Genomic DNA, 18,620 nt, shown 5'->3' with positions numbered 1-18,620 from the left:
ATCATTACAAGGTTTAGCACAAAGTCATGAAAGAGGAAAAATAGCTCTCCAAAAAACTTGGGATATCTGTAAAATCGAGGAAAACATTTTACCTGTGTTGGCGTTAGCCCGGGTCAATCTTTTGTGCACTGTCTTATGTGCCTGTTTGCCCTTTTTCTTCTTCTTCTTCTTCACTCGCCGCCTGTCGTCAGACATATCAGACATTTCCGACTCTGAAGTCTGCAAAAAAAATATTTAGGTCATGAAAAAAATTTTGTCTCGAATGGGGATAAAGGGCTTTCCATAGGAAAACCAGACGGTAGTTTTAAAATTATTCCTACAACAAAAAAAAACAAATGTTTCATATGACAGCCTTTTGGCTCAAAGATGTTGAAAAAGTCTTCTTCCATTGAGATGGAAGCTTCATATTAAATGAAAGTGAAGCTGATAATGGTATTATCAAGAATAATGATTAATTGGATTGCCAGTGCCACACTGGGATAAAAATACCTTGCATTAGTTTTTTTGTCAATGGTTCGACAATTATATTTATTTATTCAGAAAAGAATACAATATCACAACAGTGACCGACCAATGCATCACAATACATAGTAAAAGTACAATCCAATGTGGATCCTGGCCACCACTCGAAAAGGTTTCTTTACAAGAAATGATTATTAGATGAGGTCACGTTGGATCCAAACACACATTGAAAAAACAACATGTGATTTTGTCACATGCACAATTTGAATTCTCAACCAACCACTTTATAAACAGATACTACCTATTCAGCGTGGATACTTGCATTGCAAGCCTAAAATAGTTTTTTTATAAAATGATACATCATTATATTGATGAACAATCTGGAATAAATCGAAATGAGATTATATAAGTAACTAAAATCCGACTGTCAACAGCACGCCGGCGTTTGCATTACAATCTACAGTAAAACCTCATTAATATGAATTCCATGGGACCGAAAATCAAAAAAAAAATCGAATTACGAATTATGAAATGTATGGGGGAAAAATATTTTTTTTTTTTTTTTTGATTTTCATTAATTTTGTTTCTGATCATAGATGTGCCTACTGAATTGGGTCATAAAATGTCGGGATTATTTTTATTACCATCATAAAATAAGTAATTTTTGATGTTTTAAGAAAAGTCTCACAATTTTCAATGACTGGCTCATGAAATAGTGTACTTTATTACGATTTATTGAATATTTTTATATGCCAGGGACTCTGAAATCATTACGAATTACGAAATTCGAATTAAAGTATGGTTTTATATGAAAATAATTTTCAAGGGACTTTTTTTTGGGAAAAATTTCGAATTATCAGTGTTCTTACTAACGAGGTTTTACTGTATTAGGATACGCTCATCCTGTTTATTGGCATGGTTAAGTTAAGTGGTCATAATAATTGTGAGCAGGGTGAATTAATGACTTGCAATAAATGGTCTTCCATATTAAGTCACGTCATGGGAGGAGGGGTCTGATATAAAAAGGATGAGGGGGTGTGTTGTAGGTGACAATGAAAAAATCAACAAAATATAAACTGAGGACAAAATACTTCGAGACGCCGATATATTAAAGTCGACCATTTTTAATCTATTGAAAATGGTGAGGAGTTGGAAAATGTGGCGTAATTTAGACAGGTGGGAAAAGATTTTGTGATGAATAATGATAATGGGGGAATCAAAAAATATCCAAAAAGTTTTTAATATTATTTATGGACCATGTGCATATTATTATATACAACTTCATTTCAGTGTGAGTTGCCACATAAGCCCTGTCATTAATCTTGTAGTGAAAAATAAAAGTGCAAGAGTAAACCTACATCAGGAGTGTCCGTGGAGTCTTCATCGTCGATGAAATCAACCAGCGATCCTTCCGAGTCTTCATCCTCTTCTTCTTCTTTGTCCCTCTGAAAATATTAAACACACATATTAGACGGTATTCAAGAGGACCGTTAGAACTCTCAGGACCCTAAGCATACCTCTATGTAAATAAATGGATTTATACGTAATGTAGTTAAATTGCAATTGTATAAAATATAACGAACGATCTATGTCACATAAATACATATTGTGAACATAAATCAAGTAAATATAGTATTGAATATCGTTTACTAGTTTTGAGTATCGATTATCAATGTAAACACGAAAGACTAGCAGTATCAAAATATCTTTATTATATTGTTAAAACCAGTTCTGACATTTTCTGCATGCCAAAAACCACCATCATTTTAATATAATTTTACATACACTGAAATAGTAAATTTAAATAGATTAACCAATTTTTAGTAATTAATGTGAAGAACGATGGACCAAGACTTTGAAGCTTATTTTGGTTTACGACTTATGATGAATTTAATAAAATGTAAGAAATACAAAGCCTGCCTGAATGTTCTCAAATATCACCAATATTGAATGCACGTTTCGTTTACGTGACGAACTTTAATACATATCATGATACATACAGGCGTAACTATTGAAAATAACATATTCTTTAACACGTGTTTAAGTTTATCCCATATTTCTCTACTCAAGAATGAAAGCTTTTTATAGCCCCCAGAAGTAAACCCACTTCCCATTATCTTTGTGTTCCCTGCTTGCCATCTTCTTTTTTCTACGCTATATGTGGTGTTTTTCATATTAGAAACGGGCTCTTTGTTGCAGCATGAAGTATTTGTTGCACCATGAATTCTGGAGATGCAACATGTATCCTCAGCTCCCCCAGCTGTTTCTCGAGTGTGCGTGTGGCACTATGCCAGTGATCAAAATCACCAATGGTCAGTTTATTTGTCTTCTCCACATCAGTTTTAACAATATCATTGCTCAATGTCAGTAGTCTTAACAATATGGAGATAATGAGTGAAATTATTGGGGAAGAGATGAATCAGTCAAACTTCTCAATATGGAATCGAATCGTAATTATTCACTTATTAGGCAAGTTCACAGATTCAGTAAAATATGTGATACTCTCGAGAAACATGAAGAAAATGTTTGGATGATCAGAAACATGTCATTCGTATTTTAAAAGTGAAAATAAAAATGTCGATCCACCTGAAAAATGTTGGTCTACCTCTGGCCACCAAATCTAACGCATTACAAAATCGCCAAAAAGTCGTGTCTTTGATGATAACATTCATATTAGGATGAATCGATAGTCATTAAAATATTCACTAATTCATACCTTTTTCTGCTGCAGGAGTTCGTATCTCTCTGAGTTGGCTTTCATGACGAGTGGATGCGTCCAGATTCTCTGCAACGATTGAAAATCTGGGAAGAGGAATCCGGTATTTTTTCGATCCGGATGTGGCCTGCCGAGGTAAAGTATTTTTTTTTAATCCAATCACAAGAGTAATATTATTCTAATAAACGCAATATTTTTTTAAAAGAAATTAATGATTTTAAACATTCGAATATTTTATAATATAGTTAATTACCTTCTGGAGAAATTTTCTAGATAATAGGAGTAAAGCTTGATCTGGATCTCCGTCAAGCTGATGAAAAGAACATACTCGTGCTTGGGCGGTAAGAATGGTGCCAGTACAGCGTAATCCCTCCTCTGGAATAAACAAGTTTTAATTAAATAACAGATTTAGGAACCTACTCGGTTTTAAAGTGTTTTTTTTTTTAAATGGTAAATTTAATGGCATAAGTCAGATGAATATTTTGCAACCATTAAAAAAATGCTAGATTAGAGAAAAAAAATTAGGTTGGTAATTTTGTTTATGACCATGGCAAAATCATTTCCCATACCAATATCGGATACCACCAGATCAATTCCAACAACTCAAGAATGTAGCAATTTTTCTTTATTTTTCTGGATTTGAGATAACAAAACCATGTACATATGAGTCGCTTAGTCGCTAAACACGCTCTTTATAGGTCTTTTTGAGTTTCACTGATGTTGATGCTAGTAGTGGTGACGTGTGTATAGATATTTAAACGTATACTGAAAATCATGCTTCAATCGCGATGTCGGATTATTCGGTTATGTAGAGCAGATTTAGTAACCTGTTATTTATCCTAGAGCGGATTTGGCGACTCAAGTCAATATTCATTTTGATTTTTTGATGAAGCTGAAAGATGAAAATTTAAAACTCGCGCCTCAATAGGCTGATAGACTTATCGATTATAGCATATACGTACATACATTCAAAACTAATTTTATTGAAAAATCGCCCAGTGTTTTTGGCAACAAGGTGACTGATGTATTCACATCACAAGGTAAAACAAGTTAAACAAAAAAAGTTCAGTTTTTACACTAGAACTTCGCCGAAGCACTGCTGTTGCATGTGCAATGCTACAATTTTTTTGTTTAATACCTGTGACATTTCACTAACCATTAAAATTATGGCAGATGCGCATGCTCAATATCTGATTTGATATTTAAAAAATAAACAGGCCTGTCTATTTAAGTGATCAGCTGTCATAACAATGGCATCCGAATAGTTTGACAATGAGCACAATGAGTGTCCAAAAGAAGACCAAAACATAATTAACGACGAAAGACGAGTGCTGTTGTTTTATTTGCAACGTCTCAGTGTCTTCAACCAAATATAATACGTTTGTCCAAGTTGAAAAATGACAATAAGAGTCTGATAGATAGTTGGACATGCCTGGAATACATCATGGCATGTTTATACTGATTTTTAATGATGTTGGAGTTAAAGGTTGGAATAAATCTGCTGAGGGTAACAGTTAGTATTGCATACCTGTACAGCTCCATCGAGCATTTTGTGTAGCACGTGAGATCTGCGTTTCATGACACGGATGTCTTGTTCCGTTGAGTCGGTGTATTGCCCGTTGGTTATGGGATTCACAAATCGATTCAGGTATTCATTGTACTTTCCCAGCAGGTTCGGCTTCACGAATTGCACCATGCAGTAATCTGAAAACAGAGAATATTGTTAAATGTAGTTACAGTAATTAAGTACATACGACCTCTTACAAGATCAGTTGGTTAAGCAGATAAAAAAAATTCAACAAGAAACATTTGCGTGTGCGTTGAAAGTATCAATATACATATAATACTCACACTCTTTGAGATTGTTTTGCAGAGGAGTTCCGGTGAGGACAATACGTCGGAGGGTCTTCACTCGGTTCATGGACTGCGACAAGCTGGTCTTCTCATTTTTCAAGAGATGCCCTTCGTCACACACCACGAGGTCTGGACCTGAAATGTATCAATAGTGTTAATCGTCTATTTGTACAGAGTCTTTTGTTATATTCCTAATCACTCTGCAAGTATATCAAGGATGCCAAAATTACTTATCAGTGACTGGTGAGTTATAAACTGTTATGAGGAATACATCAATATACTGTCAACAAGAACTTCTAGTACACATGTTAAAAATGTGAACTAACAATCCCCTCCAGTGCAGCTAACTGCACTTACATTTTCAAATGAGGAACGTCCCCAAATTTATCATATCATTTTACACTCCCGTGTACGGATCTGTCAATTCACATAATTTGAAGCTATTTATAATAAATATGTCTGAAAAGATCAGGAGTGATGGTAGAATTTTTATTAGTAAACTTTTGGTTTATTACGAAGAAGAAAAGGAGTCGCATCTAAAAGAATGATACATTATTTAAATACGCCTCTAGCACGTATTGACGCCATGACAGGTATGTCACTAGTAGTCTTCTACATGCGACTACAGTAACTTCCCGTTACCGCCCATTTCTTATTGACGGACAATGGCCTTCACTCTTCCAGATATAATTAAATGACCGTAAAGCTCAGTACATACTTCTAATTACAGATGAGCAAAACAAACAAAAAATCAATATCACTCGCTAAATCAGCCTTCAAGCAATCACTATAAAATACCGTCGTCAAGATTGAATTGACACTCATCACAAGGTTTGTGGGCGAGGAGAGAGTTTTGACAAAATAATGCAGGTGTTAAATTTGCTGAAGATGCAAACTTTTTTAGACGCAAATTACATTAAACAAAATTCAGTGGAATACAATCACAGGGTATCGAAACAAGCGTTGAAATATTGAAGAACTAAAAGTGGAAATCATATGTTTTTTATTCATTTTATTGTAATATTTAACTATTTTGTTTTTGATTTGTTTAGAAATTAAATCATTAAGTCACTCGGACATTATTAATTGAAATATGACCGCAGTATTTTCTCCTTTGCGAAAATTATTGCATGATTACATGGATAGTCACAGCAAGTCGTATATTTCTGTGTCAAATTTTCTCATTTATTCGGTCAAAAACTCTTTAGCAAACTTCAAAAACATTACTAAAAAACTCTATCCTTGCACTCGAAAAAGAAATAATTACAATTAAAGGCTGGTCTAGCACGGTAGTGATGATAAAAAGGCAGATTTAGTTTTGATTTAATACACCAAAAATGATCGTATTGATTGACTAAGTTCTTACGTGTGTACGTGGGGCATATTTCATAAGTAGTCTTTCGAATTTTAGAATTTTCGAGGGTTGTTTGTAATTGTTGTTTGATTTAAGAGCGTACTTCAGTGAAATGGCAAATAATTTTCAACAGTAGGTGTGACGAAGTTTCTCAATAGTCGGCAATCGGAGACTGACAGTCGAGGTGTCTGCACGTCGATTTGTTTTGTCATGGCTTTGGATGAAAATATTCTTAAATCGTGTAAAGATGACTAAAAAAACTTTACGTATGTACTTTGAATATACTATTATTATTAGTAATATAACAATAAACATAACATTAAATGGACGCATGTTGGATTTTTATGACAAATTATATTTCATTCAGCACGCGTCATTTGCTCAATCCGCGCATCGCCTAGCCACAATCTTTTTAGACCATGCCTCAACTGAAGTACAGCCTTAATAAAATGCATTTTTTTTTTTGCAGTACTTATTCCACTTTAATAAATAATTTGGATCGGTTTCGTCCGCCTCAGAATGTCCCTCTGAGGCAGACGAAACCGGTCCAAATTATTTATTAAAGTGGAATAAGTACAAAAAAAAATGCGTTTTATTAAATCAAACAACAATACAATACAGTTCCACCATGAATTGACAGTCAACACAATAAAAGAAATTGTTTGTAATTATTGGATATTTAAAATGGCATCCATTAATTTACCTGGATCTACGAGAGCTTTCTGGAATGTGGCAAGTTGTGCTTTCTTGAATTTCTTGTTATTATCGGCAGAGAGGTTTCTGAACATCTCGTAACCCAACACGCAGACGCCTCCGCAGTCCAGCCAGTCTTTCAATTGGTTCGCACGCTCGTAGTTCTGCTTGAATCTAAAATACAATTTTACAAAATGTAACACCTATACACCAATGACAATATGTCAGGTTAAATTATACCAGATAACTGAAGCGACTGTTAAACCAAGACATAATGCAAATGCAGAGGGATATATTAATTAAGTTTAAATATCTTTATATGTTTCTGTAATTACTCAAACTTAACCTTTAAGCACTGCCCTACACAATATGATTTTGCCCTTATGGATGGCGCAGTCTTGTGCTAGCGTCAGCATATCACAAGGGACGTCTTATGGGTCCAATCGAATAGTAAGTTTGGGATAAAGCAGAGGACTGCGGTTATCCCCAAACAAACATAGGGTTGTCATTTTTTGCCCTTCAAGTAATATTAATACTAGCGCGTTCACAAGTTTTCGTTTTTTTTCCCCAATTAACTAGGAGGCATGCATTTTATTCAGAAAGCAAGAATCGACTTGACAAAATGTGGCCGTCTCTAGGCAGGGGCAGATTTACCAATACGCACAGCAGTAACTGTGACTACAGGGTCCACTCGTGGTTTCGGAATCCCATGACCACATGTTAGACATAGAGCCGTAATTTTTTTTAGTAATAAGTTGTCTCCATTTGAGAAAATAATAATTATGAAATACAGATTTCCACACCATAGGCTAGGATATACTGTATGTTGGGTTAACCAAATCGCTATAACAATTGACGCTAAGATCGTCAATGAATTATGAGAAGCCTACATTCAGTTTTAAAAGAGATATCGTGATCGTCATCTCTCAAAATGCATATAATAGGGCAGTATTCGTGAAAAAGCTGAGCATACCTGGAGAGCTCGTAGATGTTGACCTCGTCCTCAGAGTGGGCGTGCTCCAGCCACATGGTGAACTCGTTGACCCAGTTGAGAACTGTGCTGAGTGGACACACCACCAGCACGCGCTCCACCTTCGTCATTGCTTTGTGCAGCAATAAAGTGTGCACCAGAGTCACCACCTAGTCACCAATCAATTATTATAGCTCCGCCCAAAAAGATAACTAATACATACATATGTATAATAGAGATTTATATAATTTTTTTGCATTAGAACATCTGACAACAGTGTGCAATTTTTTTAGTGTGTTTAAATAATTGGTAGCCATAGAAAAAATCTGTACGTTTGAAAAATGGCATCTGTTTTGAAGTTTGATTATAATGTACACACACACACATGACATATACCTACTGTTAGGTACAACATAGTGTTGTACCTGTGGACAAATTCCCGGTCTTCGATTATTTGTCAATAAATAAAAACCCTTTGCACCAAATACGTTTTTTATTTTGTAATTATAAGCCCAGATAATCACCTTTACTGATGACATCAAAAACATTGCATAATACGATATATTTGACGATTTAGAAATGAAAAACAAAAAATTGTCCACAGGCACAACACCTTCCCCTACTGTTGCTTGCATTTTTTTCAATTATTCATGTAAATATTTTAAATAACGACGGCCCATTGGATCCAACAGGCTCTTCTGTATCAGACTGAAAGGAACAGGATGATCGGGCCAATTGGAGTGATTGGACTGTTTAAAAAGAAATACTTTATCTTCAAGGTTCAGTAAGACGGAGTGGAAGTATAAAGAAGACAAGATGATGATGTTTTCTGAAGACACTCAAGATCCACAGAATTAATGTGTTGATAATTGATTGGTTTTACACGTGGAAATGTTAATTCTCCCGAGTTACACTATCAATGCATTTCCGAAATTCCGAATTTTGAAATAGCGAGATCTCGGATGTAATGAGGAAACATTCGTTGACATTTTAGTTTATGATTTTCTCCATACATTTTTCACTTTTATAACGAGCTACTTCTCGGGCAAAACTGTTTATGTGTCGATCGTTTAAAGACAACATTTTCCACCCTAAGCAATAAAATCCGACCGATGCCGCCGGGATCGGATTACGTTTATGACACTAGTCAAGTGTCTAAGTACCTAATTGGTGTTTTCACCGACAACATTGAAAAAGTATCCACGCATATGGTTGAAACTGTATGTAAAAAATCCAAGCTTTGTGAAGTCAGTAGGTACCTACCAGTACCTACAATAAACAACTTCTTTTGTAGTTTATGAATGCCATGCTTGTTTCGGGGATTTTTACGATGGTTTTCAGATTGTTTATGTTCTATGCTTAAATAGAATGTGGTGCGAAAAATGTTATATAACGAGCAATGCTTATAACGAGTAAATTCAGTCGGTCCCATCTTCCTCGTTATAACCCAGTTCGACTGTATTTCCATCTGAAAGACAGACTAGGGAAAACACTCACTGACAACAACACGTTTTGACATACCTGCAATGTCTTTCCGAGACCCATGCAGTGAGCCAATATGCAGCCCGATCCCTTGGTGTTCTTTATTTCTTTCACACTCTCAAAGCAGGCGTCCCACATGAATTTTATTCCATTGCCCTGGGAATCAAATACAATTTTCATTTTAAGTAATATTAAAAATAATTACCTATTATTTATTTATAAAGCTCACAATAACAAGCTACAAGATTAGTTAAAATGCCATATCTTCTTTATTTTTTAAAATGGCTCAGTCATTGACCCTCATATGTGAATACTAATAAGATTAATGGTTTAACTAAACTAACTAAACTTAAACATGAACTTGTGCATAATGACACCTCCTTTCGTGCGGATGAAGTAGGTGGGGATAATTAATACATCCCTAACCTCGCTCGCGTAAACGTCAGTGCTTGTCCGTGAAAACCCTGTTTTACATGATACAATTTTGTACGAGTAAATTTACTGTTTTTTTTTTTTTTTTTGTTAAGGAAACAAACAGTTACATATTGATTACAAAAATTTTAAATATAATAATGAAAAGTTATTGCAACCAGCAAAGTTTCCATACAATGAATACCCCATCACGATCGGCGCATTACAAAAAAACCTTTAGCCTGCTCGCATATCTAAACTTTTCACGTCTGAGGCAATCATAAATCAAATCTTGTAGGAATGTTACAAGCATCTTGCATAAAGGAGCCCAGCGACAGCTTCGCGTATAACCTTTCGAAACTTCAAAAGTAGTCAACCGCCAAAAATACCATCAGAGTATTAGACGCCGAAACAGCGATTATTATGTATTGGTACCATAGGAATTGAAGTAGTAGGCGAAAATATTGCGTCCATCCTTCAATTAGGCACATCTCCTAGTATAGTCAGTCATATATGCACGGATATTTCTCATTTTCTTGAACAAGTATATGTTGTTGCGCTCATCTGCCATTTTGAATGTGGCTACCGAGGACCGCTAAATGGATACGAATGGCCCAAACGGCTGACTCGTAGCGAGCAAGCGCAGGCTGCAACACTGGCGGCTTGACTCACAACATGAATCACATGTGACTTGTTGCTTGCAACACTAGATGTTTTTTTCAAACTAAAATTTCGCATTCCGTGCAGAGCTCCATTTGGCAACGTATGTTTTATGAATAAAGATGATGTCGCATCGACATATTCGACATATTGTAGACGAGACAAGTTGAGATGTGCGAGCCGGCTTAAAAGGACAAGCACGAGATATTTTTTTTTAATGTATTATATTAGATTGAAGCAAATGTAATTCAATGAAATTTACCTGATGGGGTTTGAGCTTGAAAACCAGACCTCGGTCCACGCTGATGGTGGGCTCTTTTGTCTCCGGATCGAAGTCCAGCACCACCTTGTCCAGTTTCACCACCTCGTCTGGCCTGCCCGACTCGTCAAACATACTCTCATTGTACTGGAAGGACAAAAACACACATATACCTCTTGGGTGATAGCTACATCTATGTAGGTGACTCAACAATGTCACATAAAGTGGTGAAGGAAAATAACACACGAATATACACTAGTGTCCGCCCATATTATGTGCCGTGAGTTCCCAGGAGTGTAGCGAAAAGTAAAAAATTTGCAGCTTGTATCTGACTCATTTACTGTTATGAATGAGAAGAAAGGAGAAATGGATATTCAAGATATTGACATAATATATACATACACTCAATCACAATCTAAGTCAGTTTGCCGAACCTTCTACTTTAGTTATAGTCCACCGCTCCGAAGATGGGTGATACACTCAATTAAAGTAGAATTAACAAAAATAACTTTGTTTCATAACCATCATAATGGTATTCTAACACATAAACACGCATGTTTAATTAATATACATTAATATCTATTCTCCAAAACAATCAAAATATTGTGTTCTATTTATTAGACATTTTTTATGTGACTATCACATTTTGCATTTAACCAATATTTCCACATAAATTACATTTTTTTTTTGACCATGTCGATGTGATGTAGCTTTATGCCCTCAGCCCTGTTTTTACGAATACCATGAAACTATTAAATTTTAAATTCTTGTCCGATAAAATTTTATGTAAAGTGTTTTGAAATAATCCCTCAATAATAAATAAAGTGATTTCGTTATATTTTTATGTGCTCTGTAAAATATTAATGTGTTCTGTGTTTGAAGTGGGGTAGTGGGGGAAGTTGGATCCTAATAAACTTGTCATCGCCGCAAGTGTCTATGCCACTTGACTTCAAAATCGACCAGTTTTCCCACCTCTATACCAATCCCAACCGAATTGGCACCAACAGTTAAAAATGTCGGAACATCTTGGAAGACTCATCAGGAACTGGTATATTAAATTTACAGTGTCATTCATTCACTCATATAGCATTAGGGTAAAGATGACAGCATAGAGATTATCATATAAAACCAGTGACACAAAAACATATTGTCAGGAGGGCACTGATAGAACCAATAAATTTATATTGCAGTATAATCGGTTTACAAGTTGGTAGAGATAACCAATTGGCAGACTGACCAGTTTCTGCCTCTCGGAGATACGCTGCACCCTCTCCTTCTCCTGACGAGCAGCATTCCTAGTGGCGTCGTCCAGCTTACTGGAGCGCTTCACCGCACGGATGTTCTTCCGCCCCCGCTTGCCGCCTTCGCTGCCCGATGAATCTCCCTCGCCCGATGACTCGTCATCTGACGCCCGCTTTATTCGCCTGCGTTTCTGGGTTTGGCTAAGTAACGATGGAGTATTTATTTAATTACACGTAATACAAGATCAGATAGCAAGGTGAGGAAATAGACAGAACAATGTTGCCAGTAGTGGTACCTCAGATTCCTGAGAAGAATCTTTGAGGTTGTTAAAGAAAATGCCATTTGGAAGTCGAGGTATAATGTAGAAATGTAATTTCTTTATAGTCGCGAAAAGATCACGTAGCAGTGGCGAGCGGTTGAGGTAGACTGTTAAGTTTCGAGACAAAGAGTGCAAACTAAACTTTGTCAGTAATACAGTAAAACCTCGTTAATACGAATTCCACGAGACCGAAGTAGTTACCAGCAAGACGGACTATGCATGCATCCTCTGACAGTAATCAAAGACCTAGGCAGTCGAAACTGAAATAGCCGGATTGTGCAACGGGAGATTTAAGGATGTAATATTCCAGGTCTGGTCAAAATTTCACATGTATGTTTGGACCCAGAGCATGGACCTAATAGATTGAGTAAGTGGTTAACATCTATTTATGGCAGCGGTTTCCAAACTTTATGTTACTACGCCTCCCTTTAAAAAAAATCTAATCTTGGCGCCTCCCCTCCCTTTATTTCATTAAATAATACAGACAACTTTTTAAATAGTCAACAATATACTAATACAAAAATGAAAAAAGTATATAAAAATAAACAATAACAACAACTTTATTCATTTTTAAATTAATTTGTTTTTCATGCGACGAATGTGCTTGTTTATTAGCACAATTAATTTCAATAGTATTTCTAGTCAATCCAAATTCATAATCGTTCATTGACAAATGGATTCTATCATGGGCCCCACATCCTGAAGCGGGCCCCCAGGCCAGGATCTTTCAACCACATACTGAAAATAGTTTACAGTTCCGAAACAAAAGTGCAGTAGCAAACTAACCAAGAACTCAGTAAATAGATTTTTGTTTGCTTCAATATATCTGGCGTAGAAATCATTTGAAAGTGAAGACTCATGGCGAACTTACTTTTTTGTAATTTTGATTTCCTAAGCTCCAATTTTTTATGAATGCCTTCACTTTGTCTTTTTAAATCATTGAATGCATTAGTGGTCCTTGCATTGATTTATTTACTCATTATTTTTAAATTTCAACCAAATAGACAACTCAAAAAAATTATCGTTCCTAAACAAATTTGCCTCAAATTTCAACATTATGATTTGACCCTTTTACTTCATTTTTTCACGAGATAGCCAACGCGCTTCACAATAGTATAGAAGTGAGGTACTTATTATAACATTAGTCTCCATATTTTCAGACAGGTTTGCAAACAACCTTTTATAGAACTGTTTTTGTGTAGTTTATGACTAGCGGCCGTTTTATAAACTGTGCATTTGCAAACTGCAAACCTGTGGCTATATTAATTGTGTTAAAATTCGCGCCTCCCTTTGCAACACTCCGTGCCTACCCGGGGAGGCACACTTCCCAGTTTGGAAATCGCTGATTTATGGTAAAAACAAAAATCTGTTAATACAACCTCCACTCTGTGAAAGCCTATTATATTTTAAATCTTCTTAGGATTGAAACACAGTAAAAAAAGAAAAAAAATTTAAAGCTACCTGTTGCCCTCTGTTCCAGACCCTTCGCTAGACTCTCCCGAAGACTTCTTCTTCTGCTTTCTCTTTCTGCGTGCGGGCTGGAATATTTCCGACTCACCCGAATCACTCCCATCTGACTTTCTCTTCGCGGCAGCATCAGAGCCATCTTCTTCGTCACTCTTTGGTGATTCTTTGCCGTTTACTTTTGTATTTTTAGTCTTTTTTTTCGGCTTCTCCTCTTCCTCTGAATTTGAAGTCTCCGATTCGGACTTAAGAGATCCAATGTTTATTTTCTTAGGCCTGCAATCAATATATAATTTAAGATTTAATATGATTCAAATTGCAGCGTCAAACTCGGTTATTGAAATGTAGCTAATGTTATAAATTTTAGAATCTATTTGTTATAAATTGAGCCCATATCAAGTATCCAGAAAACGAGAAATCGCGATAATGCTGTTTTTTGGTAAATCGGTTTAAATTACGCGGTATACACCTATGCATGCACTCACCAAATATTACTTTGATATTCTAACAATAGGTGGCAGTAGACAGTCCAAACTGACCACGCGTTGTATTCTGTTTATCCGTATACCATAATATCTATGGCGTACACGACATACAGTCCAACAACTTATCTGAATAATGGTCAAAAACGGAACTATTGAACCCATATGAACGCCATATTGAATACGCCATTCCAATGTCAGATTCTGTCCAGTTGCGAGTCTTGATTGGATAGTTTTCGACTATGGCTCCCCTATCAATTCTTCAGATAAGGTTGCGGCATAGTCCACACAATTCGTGCTTACTCACTTAAAAACTTAGGGTAAAGCATGTTACCATCAAAATCAGAGTTGTACGATTATTTTATGTTATACGAAAAAACAGCATTAAATTTGTTACCGTATATTTTATTATAAACATGGTGGTTTATCCAATGAAGTTTTTTTGTTTAATAAACCGTGTTCTCAATTACTCAAGCTACTTTTATTCATCAGAATTAAATATTTTCCATAACGGGTATCTCCACAACAACCAACTGAAATGTTTATCTGCCAATATCTCTGCACACTGTTTTCCAGATAACGCTCGTTTTCCGGATATGGGCTCAATTACTGTACATACTATGGCCATAATGGTATGTTAATTCTGCATAATAAACCAACGGTCAATTACTAAGTTAAACTTAATACGAAAATGGCCTTAAGTAACGCTTAACCGTGTATGTAAATCAAAAATTGACCGCTTCACTGCTACGACACTTAGCCGGCTTCGCACATCAGAACTCGCCTCATGCGCCGATTGTCGAATTCATCGATGTGACGTCATCGCCATCCACATAACAAACGTCAAATGGAGCTTCACATATTGGTCGAATGCGACTGAAAAACATGTTGCAAAGCGACAGATCGAGTAGCGACTCCACGAACATGTTGGACGCCGATAAAGCAGACAGCGCGCCTGCGCAAAGCGCTCGACTTGGCCATTTTTGCCATTCGTATCTAGACGTCACTGCTCGCCGGTGGCCTTCTACTGCGATAAATGATACACTGTGCATTGATATATGCCTAATTGACGGATGAATCCAATGTTATCACCTTCTACTTAAATTTCTGCGGTACCAATACATAATAATCGCTGTTTCAGCGTCTGATGACATATTTGCGTAATGGCGTCTCGCCAGAGTACTTATTAATATGACGTTTCGAGAAGCGAGTGTCGCTTGTAGATGTGCGCGTTCGTCACACGCAACAATTTTTCGCGTGTCTCGGAACTCGGTCGCGGCGAGTTTTGATCTGAGATCTGACTTACTGACAAACTCGAGAAACGCAAGTGACAGCTATCAGATTATTTGTTTCTGACAAAGCAAAATTGTAAAGAGTACCGATTATCGACGTAAACATATCACATCGTCTATTCATTTCTTAACATTGTTGACTGATCATATTTTAAATGTGAATTAATGAATGACAGCTAGCATGAAATATGCTCAGAATCCAAGGATGCATTTATTAAATTTAACCATTGAATAACATGACCCTCCAATTGTTTAAAAGCGTATATTGACCGCTAATCAATAATTATTCAATTTATATTGTGCAAATTTTATTATATTTCCATTGCATGTTAATTAAAAAAATATTACTGAAAAGTGGAATTTTCAAAGATGACAATACTTTCAATCAAAAATTATCCACACAATTTAACAACGGTCTTGAATGTTTTCACTGACTTAGAAGTCATCAGCTAACAATGTCCCTCTAAGCAGACAAAACCAGTCCTGAGTGTTATATTAAATTATATGGATTAAGTACCTACTTTATATTTTTCCATAAGAATATTCGCAAAAATACCTTTTTTTTGAAGAGCCGTCTGATTCACTTTCCTTGTCTTCCTCCTGATAAAAAAAAGTGTCAAAATTAGTAAAGTAAATTTTATGTGTCATTTTTTGCGATAATTAAAGGTTTATCAGGCTTAATATTCAGGTTTAATATTCAAGCTTAAATAATCTATCTAAATTAATGTTACATTAGGAGTACAAGTCAGGCAATGACATTCAAATTAGATATCTACAGATATCCCAATGAAAATAATATCGACCGTGTTTAGGAAAAAGGGCGTAACCCTCACAGAACAAATTTTACAGGAGCAAAAATCGTGTTTGAATGTTTTTGGTTCAATATTTAAAAAAAAAAAAATAGGCATAGACATTGAGTGCACGGTGATTGATGATTTTGTCTAATATCTTTTCGATCTAATAATAATTAAAGTTATTACAGAAAAATCATTAAAATTGAGGGTAGAGTAAAACCTCATCAATACGAATTTCATGGGACCGAAAATCGAAAAACGAATTCGAATTACAAGATGTATGGGGGAAAAATATTTTTTTTTTTTTTGATTTTCATTAATTTTGTTTCAGATCATAGATGTGCCTATCAAATTTCCGATACAATTCTTTCAAATTAAAATCTGTGCAAATACCATTAATCCATAAATTGAGATAGGTATATAAAAAAAATACGAAATATTTTTTATTTTTCCAATTTGTCAACACAATTGTTTGGCATTGGTCCTCTAGTAAAACTATATTTTTGATGTTTTAAGAAAAGTCTGTCACAATCTTTAATGACTGGCTCATGATATAGTGTACTTTATTACGATTTATTGAATATTTTTATATGCCAGGACTCTGAAATCATTTCGAATTACGAAATTCGAATTAAAGGAATGGTTTTATATGAAAATAATGTTCAAGGGACTTTTTTTCGCAAAAATTTCGAATTAGCGCGAATTTCGAATCATTAGTGCTCTTACTAACGAGGTTTTACTGTAAATGCTTTTTTCCTTAAATTAAAACTTAATTAAAGCTCAATTAAAACCTGAATTTAGATAATAATTCGGCATTTTCAGCTTACTTCCTTTTTACAGAACGCGTATTTAGTTGTATACATACATTGTTAATATCTAATAAAAGCACTTTTCGAAAAATCGAGGGTTACGCCCTTTTTCCTAAACACAGTCGATATATAGCAATATTTTATACACAGGGGTTCGTCAAGTATAATCCAATGTAAGGATTAAAATGCTTATAATTTTTCATAAAGAGCTGTTACATGTTTGAATGAGGTTTTTTCTGACCATGTCCGATCCTAATAAGATCATTGGGTCTATTCTATACTTATCGACCGCTTAAGTAATAAAGTGATAAATATTATCAAACTTGGGGTAGGTTTGTATCAAAGTATTAGCACTTATTCCACCCATTATTTTCGAATGCGATTTTACGCCAGATAGCGTGCGAAACGTACAATTGCGTTCATGGAGATTTTGTATATAAGCATCTCGCCGAATCCGAGCACAGAATGCCCCTCTACCATAATTAAGATTAGCGACCGACTGCTAAATTTGGCAGAGTCGATATTTGACAGATTGCAACTGACAGCCCGCATTTGTTGATAATTATTGTCATAGGTACTTGTTTTCTTCCGTATTTCATTATGATTCAGTGAATTATTTTGATTATTGTCAAATGGTATTATCTATTTTACAATTTATCCTATAACTGGTGCTTCATTTTATTCAATCATGAATGCTTTATTTATACTAAACTTTGCTTTCTACAATGCCGCAAATTTTGTAAAAGCTTTCAAATTCAATTGATCCGCTGCACCACATTTATTATTATAATAATTATACTATCTCATAAAGGCAGCATGAATTTTGACACATGACTGAAAAATAGATTGAATTTTTGTATTGCAAAACCTTTGCAATCATGATATTTATTTATATTTTCACGATATTTATATTATGATAGATATTTATTTTTAAGTCATGATTTGATGAAGTTTTACAGGGACAAAATTCACATCACTCGATATATACTCAAAGGCACCACATGACTTACCATTTTTTCAGTTTGTTTTGGGTCTTCATCGTCACTGTCAAGGATGGTGATCTCGTCAGTGATTTGGGGGGAGGTGGGCGCGGGTTTGGGTGCGGCTTTGCTCTTTCCGTTGAGTTTGGGCGGCGAGTCGCAGTCCCGATTGCTGCTGGAACTGTCTTGAAGCAGGTCGGTCTTTATCAGCCGTATCGGCTTCTCGGCAAACGAAACTGACATCTTCTTCACTTTCGGGTTGCTTTCAGACTGTTGGTCTGCAACAAATATTCACATTCCTTTACTAATAATAAATAAATAACAATCCTAGTCCTAGGGGGCCTTGCACACAGCATTCGAGGCAATTTCAACTTAAA

The 18,620-nt window shown here is 35.5% G+C and overlaps 1 protein-coding gene across 2 annotated transcripts in view; it reads right to left on the bottom strand.

Moving 5' to 3' along the window:
• XNP (ATRX chromatin remodeler XNP) overlaps positions 1–18,620 on the bottom strand; it is a 42,450-nt gene that overhangs the window by 11,896 nt on the left and 11,934 nt on the right. For both annotated transcript variants that reach the window (XM_085949003.1, XM_085949002.1), the window contains exons 4-17: positions 18,274–18,521; positions 16,217–16,260; positions 13,884–14,162; positions 12,099–12,303; positions 10,865–11,008; positions 9,571–9,687; positions 8,053–8,219; positions 7,090–7,253; positions 5,030–5,167; positions 4,707–4,882; positions 3,432–3,553; positions 3,179–3,305; positions 1,821–1,907; positions 93–219 (exon numbers count right to left, since the gene is read on the bottom strand). In XM_085949003.1, coding sequence (XP_085805129.1) covers positions 93–219; positions 1,821–1,907; positions 3,179–3,305; positions 3,432–3,553; positions 4,707–4,882; positions 5,030–5,167; positions 7,090–7,253; positions 8,053–8,219; positions 9,571–9,687; positions 10,865–11,008; positions 12,099–12,303; positions 13,884–14,162; positions 16,217–16,260; positions 18,274–18,521 — 2,145 coding nt within the window. The remainder of the gene's footprint in view (positions 1–92; positions 220–1,820; positions 1,908–3,178; positions 3,306–3,431; positions 3,554–4,706; positions 4,883–5,029; positions 5,168–7,089; positions 7,254–8,052; positions 8,220–9,570; positions 9,688–10,864; positions 11,009–12,098; positions 12,304–13,883; positions 14,163–16,216; positions 16,261–18,273; positions 18,522–18,620) is intronic.

Source organism: Rhyacophila brunnea, unplaced genomic scaffold, assembly GCF_057557595.1.
Source record: "Rhyacophila brunnea isolate RB1 unplaced genomic scaffold, BYU_Rbru_1.0 scaffold_21, whole genome shotgun sequence".
In the NCBI taxonomy this organism is placed as follows: Eukaryota; Metazoa; Arthropoda; class Insecta; order Trichoptera; family Rhyacophilidae; genus Rhyacophila; species Rhyacophila brunnea.
Note: the sequence above shows the minus strand (reverse complement) of the source record. Positions and strands in the feature narration are given on the sequence as shown.